Below are 11,517 nucleotides of genomic sequence, written 5' to 3'. Positions count from 1 at the left end.
CAGGGAGATGAATATTATACAAACAGCACCAGGTCCAGTGTGAACGGAAGATCGCTTCCGGTTTCAAGGCATGTAACCTAACATTTGAATATTTAGACCTATAGAGGGATACAAAATATTATTAAATTCTTGGTGTGTACACACACAGTCAAGTTGAAAAAATTCTAGAGCAAGTGTTTTTTTACAGCTCCTGCTTAAGTGTAATTTGGACTCAAGATAGCCTTATGTCCAAATAACCACCCAGTGAATGTTTCCTATAGCCAGAGTGAGTTCCGATACGTTGAGGGGTGCAGTATGTGTACCTCTTTAAATATCTACGTCGTGGCAAAGGTGAAATAAATACATTTAAGAAGAGCGGGCACATAGTTGAATAACTGCATCGCTACAATATTTCCGGATATGGAAATAATTATTACTGCAGGTTGGCTGTGGAAGGTGTGCACAACTTGGGCGGGGGAGGCTTTCGGGAACCCGAGGTGGGAGCCACAGGTCCTAAAATGCTGGGCACCGAGCACGCTGAGGTGGGCCCCATGCGATACCCTCAACCTCGGACCCTGGCGTGATTGCTGGAAGAGGCTCGGCCCGAACGGCCAACATTGTCTTGCCTCGGGGGTTCTCCCGGATACACGCCGGGAGACAGAGACATCACCGGGCGCTGAACCTGGCATTTAAGATAGGAGGACCTGGGGTCCAGCCGGCAGACATTTCCCCCTTAGCCACTTCAACGACCCCTCAATCCTGGCTCCACCGTGCTTAAGCAGTGACCATTTGGGCCTATCGATTTGGAGCAAGACTGCGTAAAAGGGCGGGTCGCGCTTGGTTCCGAGTCGTCCCAAAGCTCAAAGCTGGAGGACACCGGAGAAGGCCACGATTTCGCGTCTGTGCGGAATCCGGGCCCCACCCGGCCTGGAGAGAACCAGTTTGAAGCCTAGAAGTGATTGTCTGGCTGCATTTACTTATTAAGTGTTAGGGATCCCCTCACAAACTCAGTGCTGAGGCCCAGACGCCCCGAGGGTCTCCTCCGTATATTTGCAAAGCCCAGGAACGCCAGGAGCGAGGTCGGCGACGTCGCAGCTGTGAAATTCCAAGGCCAAATACTAACTCCAGAATTGGGCGCCTGCAACCGTCCAACCATCACACTACCCTAGTCTTTTTTTCTCACCCCTTCAAACGCACCCAACCCTGGCACAGGAGCAGAGCTGAGAGCCCCTGCTTGGGGAGAAATTAGGCAGGACTCTGCCAGGAGTTCCTGGGAATTGCACACACTCCTGAGGCAGCCCTGCCGCAGAGAAATAACCCGGGCGCTGAGAATGCCCTGCTTTAGAGAGTGTGACTGCGCCGAAGTGGTATATACGGTATACCGAGAGGAGGGAGCGAGGATAAGAAATATTCCCTGTCAAGTAGGAAAAGGAGGAAAGGAAGAAGGGAGAAAAGAATGAAAAGGTAGGGAGTCTAGAAAGAAGCGTGTGAGGAAACAAAAAAAGAGAAGAATAGAGGCGAAAAAGCCAGGACAGGCGAGCCGAAGAGTACAGGCCTTGGCCAGGCCCCGGGACCAGGCCAGACCATGGCTCCCGCAGGCCCGGTGCCACCGCAGGCCCGAGAAGAGATGAGGGCCTCGCGAGACGGTCCCCCACCAACCCTGCGAATATGGGCCCAGCTTCCAGTCCGGAGGGACGGGCCGGGGTCCAGCGGCCTCCGCCCGCTCCATCTTTTCCCCCCTCCTGGGGACCACAAGGCGGGGCAGGACAAGGGTGGGGAGGCCCCCAGGGGCGCGCGCCAGTCCCGGACTGTTTGGGCGCTCTGGGCCAGGCTTTCCAGCTCGCCGGGCCTGACCTGTCAGGCGGATTATCTTCGAGGGAGATTAATAGGGGAGGCGGGCTGCAATAATAATCGTTTTGTTTGATGTGACAACTCTGATAGGCGTTGATTTACTTACAAACTGATAGGCTTTTAATTGAGCGCCTCCGCCGAGCCCGAGATGAAAGGGAAGCGGCGGTGAAAGGCGGCCCGCCTGCCCTCCGGCCTCAATACTGATTAGCCATCTCGACAGTGAATAGTTCAAGGCATTTTCAAACTTTTTTTCCTCAGCTCTCTCGCCTTCCTTCTCCTCCCACCCCCTCCTCAAATATCTGCCATGCCCATTCCTTTTTTAGAGAAAACAAATCATTTACACTGTGTGCAAATAAAATCCACAGGACATCCACGCCAACCGCCGCTGGGGTTGGAGGCTTTAGGCCTAGCGCGGTGTAATTAATAACTCCCCCACCCCCAAGGCCTGCAAGACCTTCAGGGATTTGGCCTCCCGGGCGAGATGCGCAGGCTCTGATGCTGGCGCCTCCCGAAAGCCCCGGGCGCGCAGGCCCCCAGGCGCCCCCGTGCGCTCGGACCTTCAGAGTTGGGTTTGCGAAGAGCGAACGCACGCGGACCACGACCCGCGCGCGCGCGCGGCTCGGCGCAGGCCTGCGATCGTGTGCGGTCACACCGCGGCACGCCCATTCTGGGACACGCGGGGCCCACTCTCTGGTTCCCCCAGGCTTTAGGTGCTGAGGTTACCGCCCCTGCATCGCCCAGGGCAAAGAAAAAGCTGCTGGAATTCCAGGAGAGGGACAGAACTGAGTCTAGAAGACTGCGGGCGGGGTGGGGGTGGGGGGGCAGAGAGGACGCCCGCGGTCACCTCCAGTTCTGGCCGCCGCCCCCAGCATTCAGTCTCTGGGCCTCACGAGGAGCCTGCAGCAACGCGCGGCCCACGGCGGGGCTAGCGGAGCTTGGAGCTCTACAGTTGATCCGGGCCGACACCTCGACAGCAGAGCACTCCCTGATGCCGACACTAACACACCCGCTGGATACAAGCGGCCTCCCCCACGCGCTGCCCTGTAGAGACAGCTTAGGACTGTCCCGCCCTCAGAAATGGGCACCTGGGACTCGCTCCCCAAAGAGGACTCAGACAACCTTCACAGCCTCTCGTGTGGCCTCGCCACCATCTTACGGACTCACCTTCCTCACTTGTCGCACAGGCTGACACTCCAAATCTCCTTGAACGCAGGTGTGTTCTTACACCTACCCACACGCGCACACACACACCGACAAACAGCAGCCCCAAAAACACATCGCCTCACTTCGCTCTTCTCCAAATTATCTTTAGTCAAGTGACAATCCCATGAAGTTTACCAACCTAAAGAATCGAGGGATAAGATTAAAACGCAGAAAAAGAATGCCTATGAGAGAATTCTAAAACTCACCCCAGAAAGTTCTCGGTACCTGTGTGGAGTGGGAGAGAAACAAAAAAAGGGAGAGAGGGGAATGGGGCGGTTAGAGAGGAGAGGGCGAGCCTGCGGAGGGCAGGTCCCAGAACCGACCCCCGCCGTTTGGGGCTCAGTGCCGGTGGAAACCGGGTCGCTAGACCCGGCCCCTGCCCCCCGCGCGGGTACAGACTGGCTCCTGGCTCCCCGCGCTCCCTGCCCCACCATTTATCAAAGGACTTGACAACAAAAGAAGAGCCGGGGCGGAAAAGTGGGGGAGGGGAGATTCAAAGTCGTCCAAGTCCTTCCGAGGAAGGGGATGTGTCCTCCTCTCGCCTCCTTCCAGTTTCTGCGAGTTTCTGGAAGCGACCCCCGAACTCGCTCCGGACGCTACCAAAGCCCTGACAACTCACACGGCGGCACAGACGTACGTACACACTTGTGCACCCAGCTCCAGGTACACAGAGGCACGCACAGCGCCTCCCCTCTTCCTTCCAAACCGCCCGAGTGACGGTGCAAATCGAGGGGAACGCGGCAGTCCCGCTCCGCTTCCCTGGAAGACCCAAGTTCCTACAAGCAACCGACCCCTCCCTCTCTCCGTTCTTTCCCTCTGCTTTCCCAACGCAGGTCAGTCCCAGCTCGGCGTTCCTATAAATTCGAGCGAGTAGCCAGCCCAGAGAAATCCCGGCTACCAAACCTGCGGGGATACCGCGGGGTGGGAGAGGACTGGGGAGAGGGCCTGAGTCAGTTTGAGACGTATCTCCACCGGACACCCACGGCCAGGCCTCCTCGAAGCCTCTCAGCCCCAGCTACGATCCGAAGGGAAGTCAAAGAATTAAGACCGGGAGGAGGTACCCCACCATTGACCTCCAGGACTCAAAAGTTACATTGGTGGTGTGGCTCTTAGAAATAAGTCTGAGTTTCGGGTCGGGGCACTACGAAGGGTGGACTCCGCGGCAGGCTGGCAGCCTGACATCCTCACGCTCCCGAGGGACTATCCGGGGGACAAAAATATCTCCCATCTTAGACGTCGCCGCCGCCCGTCTCGGGTACCCGGGGCAGCTCCTCCCTCCGCGGCCCCAACAGACTGAAGTCCCAGAGGTAGAAAGGTGTATCTTTCTTCCATGCCGAGGGGGGCAAAGCGCACACCCCAGGCCTGTGCAACCCTCTCAGCGCCCTGGGCGCACCTGCGCACTTTACCCTCACTATTCATTTTCCTGACACAGAGAGCCTCTTTTCCTCTCCTTCATTCTTTTTCTTAGAGCCACCCCCACCCCATCCCAGGAGGCTGCTCCTCTTTCCCCCTCCGCTGGTTCCCCCTTGGTCTCTTCCTTACTCTCTCTCCATCTCTCTCTCCCTCTCCCTTTTTCCCCTTCAAGTCGCACCCGCCTTGTAATCAGCAACAAAAGCTGACATAAATCACAGGCGGATTGACAAGAGCTGACAAATAACTGATTGATTGCGGTCGAGGAACATTGACAATTGATGGAGGGGTGGAGATGCCCAAAGAACTGAGGAGAGGGGGAGAGAGAAGAGAGGGTAGCAGGGGAGAGTAAGAATGGGGAGGGGGGGGACGGAGTGTGAAACAGAGGAAACATGTGACCCCCGCTCCTGCCCCAATCTGCGCGTCCCCGGGCGTCACGTGGCCGGGAAGGGCTGGGAGCCCAGCGCACAGCCCGGAGACGAGCCGCCGCCGCCGCCGCCTCCGCTGCCCACCTAGCTTCTGGTTTCTCTGCTGCCGAATCTTGGGAAATCAAAGCGGGCGGGCGGACTTCCTCCGTCACCCGCTCTCCACCTTTCCTTACCCCGGTGGCCGCGTCGCGAGAGATTTCAGTTACTGAACGAGACAGAGTATTTGGTGTGTGGGGCCCCTGTGCGCCCCTGGAGTTGACAGTCCAGCTGTTGTCCAGACTCCCGCCGTTGCTCCTTCTGGACACCCCCCTCAATCTTTTCCTCTTACGCACTCTCCTGCAAAAAAAAGGTTTCAGTTTATTTTCGAGCCAGGAAAAGGAAGGACGACGAGGTAGAAAAAAGAGGGAGGCGGCAGATAGCAAACGCAGAATAAATGTCCAGGTCGTCCTCGGAGCGAAATCGAGGGAGGGGACACGCGGGAGGGGGGCGGTGAAGAAGGAGCTGCCCATTAAAACCAGCGCTGAGAGTCCTGGCGGCGGCGGCGGCGGCGGCGCGGGACGCGTCACATCCCCTTGACCCTCCAATCACCTCGGGCTCCCATTTGATTGGAAGGCGGCAAAGGCTTTAATCTCCCCCTCGGTGCAGCTGCTTTTGAAGTGAGTTTCCTCGCCAGAGCCCCGGCTGGACAGGCAACGGCTCACATCGCCAAGCGCAGCGTCAGCGCTGGGTCGCGAGTGCGCAGCGCAGGGGCACAGCCCGAGGCGGACACGGCGAGCCACCCGGCACTCCCACAGTCCGGCCGGCTCCTCCCGCTCGGCCACGGCACTGCTGCGGGCCACCCAGGATTATTCGCTTCTGGCTCCAGGCGCCGAGAAGGCGCGCTGGGTGCCCGTGGCCGCCGCGCCAGCTCCTCCTCCTACTGCTTCTGCTCCCCGGGCGAGCGCGCAGCCCGGAGCCCGCCCCGCACCTCCCGGAGCCCTCCCCCCGCTGCTCCCATGCGTGCGGGTGGGTCATGAGCACAGCGCCCTCGCTTTCTGCCCTAAGAAGCAGTAAGCACAGCGGCAGCGGCGGCGGCGGCGGCGGCGGCGGCGGCGGCGGCAGCGGCAGCAGTGCGGACCCTGCCTGGACCAGCGCGCTCTCTGGAAATAGCTCTGGCCCCGGCCAAGGCTCGTCCCTGGCCGGCAGCACCAAGCCTTTTGTGCACGCTGTGCCCCCCTCTGACCCTCTCCGCCAGGCTAACCGCCTGCCCATCAAGGTGCTGAAGATGCTGACGGCACGGACTGGCCACATTTTGCACCCCGAGTACCTGCAGCCCCTGCCTTCCACTCCCGTCAGCCCCATCGAGGTAAGGACCCTCTCCCCGGATCGCGCTGGGACCACCACCCTGGCTGCCGCTTCACAGGATTTTCTTTCTCTCGGGATCTGGGGGTGGGAATGGGGGGGGGGGTCAGAGTGATTCAGTTCCGGGATGGGGGAGAGCCCATAGTGCTCCCGCACCTTAAAACTAGGGCGGAAAGGGAGCAAGAGGTAGAATGGGATGTGAATGCTAGGGGACAAAGCAGCTAAAACTTACTTCTCCTTTTGGCATTAAAGCTTCCACCCTGACTCCGGCCCCTACACTTTCGGCCCGGAAGACGGGCGGAAGTCCGAAATGCGGTTCCAAAGTCGCAGTCTTAAGGGTCCCCAGAAACTGATATTTGTATACAGCCTCTAAGGCACCAACGGCCTGAGCCCTTACTCTGAAGAAATAGGTGTGTGTATGTGTGTGTGTGTGTGTGTGTGTGTGTGTGTGTGTGTGTGTGTGTGTGTGTATGGGAGAGGAGATATAGTTTTGGGTCTAGGAGTCAGAAACCAAAACATTTCTGAGTATTTTTAAAAATACAGTTGGCGCTTATAGAGGGAAGACTATATCCTGATTTGGCGGGGAGGAGGGAGCTGCTGCCTTTCTCAAGGGCGAGTTTGTGTGTGTGTGTGTGTGTGTGTGTGTGTGTGTGTGTGTGTGTGTGTGTCTGTGTCTGTCTGTGTCTGTCTCTTGGGGGGTGTGGGGGGGTGCTGCCTAGGATTGCGCCTGGAGCTGGGAGGATCGTAACTGGCGGTTTGCGGAAGGGCGTTTGAACCCTAGAAGCCAGGATTCTAAAGGGTTTCCCCTTCTTTCTCTTTGTGCCACTCCCCAACCTCACGTCTGACCCCGCAGCTTGATGCCAAGAAGAGCCCGCTGGCGCTGTTGGCGCAAACATGCTCGCAGATCGGGAAGCCCGACCCCTCGCCCTCTTCCAAACTCTCCTCTGTCGCTTCCAACGGGGGCGGCGCGGGCGGTGCCGGCAACGGCACCGGGGGCGACAAGGACGCAAAGTCGGGCCCCCTCAAGCTGAGCGACATCGGCGTGGAGGACAAGTCGAGTTTCAAGCCGTACTCCAAACCCGGCTCGGATAAGAAGGAGCCGGGAGGCGGCGGCGGCGGAGGCGGTGGTGGCGGGGGCGGCGGCGGGGGGGTTTCAGCAGAAAAGTCTGGATTCCGGGTACCGAGCGCCACCTGCCAGCCATTCACACCCAGGACAGGCAGCCCAAGCTCCAGCGCCTCGGCCTGCTCGCCAGGAGGCATGCTGCCTTCGGCCGGGGGCGGCCCGGAGGGCAAGGACGACAAGAAGGACCCCGACGCGGGCGGCGGCGGCGGCGCCAGCAAGGGTTCCGGGGGCGCCTCGGCCGAAGGGGGACCCACTGGGTTGGCGCACGGCCGGATTAGCTGCGGCGGAGGGATTAATGTGGACGTAAACCAGCACCCAGATGGGGGCCCCGGGGGCAAGGCGCTAGGCTCAGACTGCGGCGGTTCATCGGGCTCCAGCTCCGGCTCGGGCCCCAGCGCGCCCACCTCCTCCTCAGTGCTGGGCTCTGGGCTGGTGGCTCCGGTATCACCCTACAAGCCGGGCCAGACAGTGTTCCCTCTGCCTCCCGCGGGCATGACCTATCCAGGCAGCCTGGCTGGGGCCTACGCTGGCTACCCGCCCCAATTCCTGCCACATGGCGTGGCTCTTGACCCCACCAAGCCGGGCAGCCTGGTGGGGGCGCAGCTGGCGGCGGCTGCGGCGGGCTCTCTGGGCTGCAGTAAGCCGGCGGGCTCCAGCCCCTTGGCCGGGGCGTCGCCGCCATCCGTGATGACAGCCAGTTTGTGCCGGGACCCGTACTGCCTCAGCTACCATTGCGCCAGCCACCTAGCAGGGGCGGCGGCAGCCAGCGCTTCGTGCGCTCACGATCCGGCCGCGGCGGCCGCGGCGCTCAAGTCCGGATACCCGCTGGTGTACCCCACGCACCCGCTGCACGGCGTGCACTCTTCGCTAACAGCTGCCGCCGCTGCCGGCGCCACACCGCCCTCCCTGGCAGGCCACCCCCTCTACCCCTACGGCTTCATGCTCCCTAACGACCCGCTCCCCCACATCTGCAACTGGGTGTCGGCCAACGGGCCCTGCGACAAGCGCTTCGCCACGTCCGAAGAGCTGCTGAGCCACTTGCGGACCCATACGGCCTTCCCCGGGACAGACAAACTGCTGTCGGGCTACCCCAGTTCATCGTCTTTGGCCAGCGCCGCAGCGGCCGCCATGGCTTGCCACATGCACATCCCCACGTCGGGCGCTCCGGGCAGTCCCGGGACGCTGGCGCTGCGCAGCCCCCACCACGCGCTGGGACTCAGCAGCCGCTACCACCCTTACTCCAAGAGCCCGCTACCCACACCCGGCGCTCCTGTGCCGGTGCCCGCCGCCACGGGACCGTACTACTCCCCCTATGCCCTCTACGGACAGAGACTGACCACCGCCTCGGCACTGGGGTATCAGTGAGGGCGGTGGGGAGGGTTAGCAAGGGAGAGAAAGGAGCTGGGGGGGGGGGGGAGGGAGGAGCCGAGGGAGGGGCGGGAACAGGGCAGAGGCTACTGTCACCCGCGCGTGGGGATGACCCGGGCCAGGAAAGGAAAATATATATATACCGTATCTATCTACCCAAAACAGCGACCGAGACCCGGTGGGAAACTCCCCTTTCCTCCACCTCTCATTTCCCCACCCACGCAAACTTTATAAAAGTTGAAAAAATATCATTTGACTTTTTATAGAAAAAGAAGGAAAAAGTAATTGAGAAGGTGTTCATCTGAGGACTGCATCGGTGGACACTGGTATTTATTTATGTTAGCTCCAAGCGGACCCGTGGTTCAAAAGTGCATTATTTAGTTTGATCTCCGTAGGTAAAAAGGAGGAGGGGTAAAAAAAAAAAAAAATTAAATCTTGAGGGTAAAAATGTGAAAAACAAACCCTCCCATCCCTTGTAGAGTATAAATAAATACAAAACCGCCACAGAACTAGAGGTCTTCTCTTTAATGTTACTTTAAAATTGCTATTATTGTATTGTACGTTCTTATTTAATGTCTGATTGAAACACAAATTTACATGCATGTTTGTTACAAAAAATGAAAAAACAAAACAAAACAAGTCACAATTTGTCAGCTCTGATTTCAAATTGCAATTATTTTTAAGGTGTATACCATCGAAAGAGAATGGGTATTTTTTTGTATGTATTCTGGAAGAAAACAAAAAAAAAAAAAAAGGAAAAACAATTCTATTCCAAAACCTCATTTGCCTTATTTTGTTCTTTAAAAGGAACACAACTATTTTTAATTTTTAAGTCCACCCGCTGAGAAGGGGACAAGTAAGGTTTACGTCATGTACTAAAATAATAGACAATGTATCGCTTTAAAGATTAAAATTCCGTATATTTGATGTATTAAAAGGTTTTACTTCTTCTTATCTTTTTTTTATTTTTTATTTATTTATTTTTTTGGTGAAAGAGAAAGGAAGGGCATGGCAGTTTCGGCCGCAGTGGGTTCCCTGGGCCTCACGGCTGCTCCTACTTCCCAGGACCGTGGCTGCATTTCCTATTGTTTTTGTTGTGATTTTTAGGAAGATGCAAAGGGCTGGCCAGTCGTGGGGTTTGCCTTGGGGAAAATATTTTTAAACAGGGGATTTCACAATGTGTAAAGATCGTGTCCTGAGCAATCGCTCATTTAGTTTTTAATTTTCCTCCCAGCACACGGTTTGTTAAAAGTGAAAGGAAAAAAAATGATTTTTTAAAAATCATGATTTCTCTCTTGAGATTTTTGAGAATTTGGCTTTTGTTTTGTACAGAGAGCGGCGCAGTCCAGGACTCTCCCCAAGGCCTTAGCCCCGGGGAGGTGCCACCGCCCGCTGTCCCTGTCTTTGCTTTCCAAGCATCCCTGTCCCAGGCGGGCAGCCGGGATAGATCCGGGGACGGTGAGCGCCTGGGAATCTGTTTCCCAGGCCTGGGGGGAGCGCGCCGGAACCTTCTAGCCCCTCGGTTGAAAGTGAGTTCGCTCTCCTTTTCTCCTTCTGGCTGCCGGAGCCCAGCCCTCAACACCCCACGCCCAGAGTCCGGGCCCGCGGCTGGCCGGCGCCGCGGCTGCTTTTCCGCGTCCAGATTTCTCTGCAGGCCGAGCTCTACCCCGGTCTGTGCCGCAGGAGAGCGCGCCGGGGCATACGACCCGGAAGCCCCTTCAGATTCGGCCCCACGAGGGTCACGGAGCCTGTTCCCTGTCTCGCCAGGGAGACCAGGTGGGCGCTGAGCGCTGTCCTCGGCTTCGAGGTCCGGTCGGAAAAGGCGCGGCGGGACTCTCCGTCCGCGCGGGCATCCCCGCAGTGCGCACCGCTCCCTTGTCCCCAACTTGAGTGGTGGGACTGAGCTGCACGAAGCTCTGATAGAACCACGCAGAGAAGAGCCCTAATCTTTTTTGGGAGGGAGGCGGCGGGGGGGGGGGGGGAGACTCAGTCACCCTCCCCCCCCCCGACCCTCCCCCCCAACACAGACACTCGTGCCCCTGCCCCGGGCGTGAGCTCTGTGGTCTTCTGGCTGTTTGGGTGCTCGCCCTCCCGGGTCGGCGGGAGCTCTGGGCTCAGTGCGTGACTTTCCTGGGATCCCAGGACTACGGAGTCGCGGCGCTGAGCACGCACCCCGAACTCCCCTCTCCCTGGGGTCAGGCAGTCCTGGGTTCTCCGAGCCGCCGGCCTCCCTCGGCGTCAAGCTCCCCCTGCTGCCTCCCGAGGGTCACCGCCGAGCAGAGGCCGTCCTCGGCCTCCGGCCTCGGTCGGTCAACCGCGCCGTCCCCGCCGCCATTAACTCGGGGGCTGGTGACTTTGAGATTTTCCACCCTCCTCCCAGCGTCAGCTTCACGGCTTCGGGGCCTTTTCCCGGGTAGCGCGCAAAGCAGCCCCGGCGACCTACGAGACGCCGCGTGAGCTCGCAGGCCTCCGCCGGGAGAGAACTTTGTGGGGACTCAGGCTCCGTCTCCTCCAACCCTCATGCCCGCACTCCCAGACTCCGGGGACCGGAGCTGGCGCCGGCGGAAGACCCCAGCGGGCTGTGTCCTGGGACGCCGCAGCACCGCTCCCCCTCTGTGGCGGCTTAGAGAGGCTGGGCTGGGCCTGGCTGGGCCTGGCTCCTCGAGAACCCGGGCCAATGGGGGGGCTTGTCATCCCCAGGCTCTGGGAGAGACCCCGGCCACTTGCCACCCCCGCAAGTGGGAGGGGCGGACGTTCCAGGAGGTGGTGAGGTCCGAGTCGGGACTGCTCCAGGGCCGGCGGCTTGGGACGTGA

At 59.0% G+C, this 11,517-nt stretch overlaps 1 protein-coding gene across 1 annotated transcript; it reads left to right on the top strand.

The window, feature by feature from the left end:
* The first annotated feature begins 4,986 nt into the window (after nucleotides 1-4,986).
* Nucleotides 4,987-9,657, top strand: ZNF503 (zinc finger protein 503). Its single transcript, XM_003994085.6, has 2 exons — nucleotides 4,987-6,216; nucleotides 7,066-9,657. Exons 1-2 carry the CDS (start codon nucleotides 5,884-5,886, stop codon nucleotides 8,698-8,700), a joined length of 1,968 nt encoding a protein of 655 aa, XP_003994134.2. The 5' UTR covers nucleotides 4,987-5,883; the 3' UTR covers nucleotides 8,701-9,657.
* The last annotated feature ends 1,860 nt before the right edge of the window (nucleotides 9,658-11,517 follow it).

The sequence above is a fragment of the Felis catus genome, chromosome D2 (assembly GCF_018350175.1).
Source record: "Felis catus isolate Fca126 chromosome D2, F.catus_Fca126_mat1.0, whole genome shotgun sequence".
In the NCBI taxonomy this organism is placed as follows: domain Eukaryota; kingdom Metazoa; phylum Chordata; class Mammalia; order Carnivora; family Felidae; genus Felis; species Felis catus.
Note: the sequence above shows the minus strand (reverse complement) of the source record. Positions and strands in the feature narration are given on the sequence as shown.

Bases quoted from the DNA above. Each gene is read 5' to 3' on its own strand.
- ZNF503 (XM_003994085.6), top strand. From the start codon at position 5,884: ATGAGCACAGCGCCCTCGCTTTCTGCCCTAAGAAGCAGTAAGCACAGC. The intron at 6,217-7,065 runs GTAAGGACCCTC...CTGACCCCGCAG, and splicing joins CTCCCGTCAGCCCCATCGAG to CTTGATGCCAAGAAGAGCCC.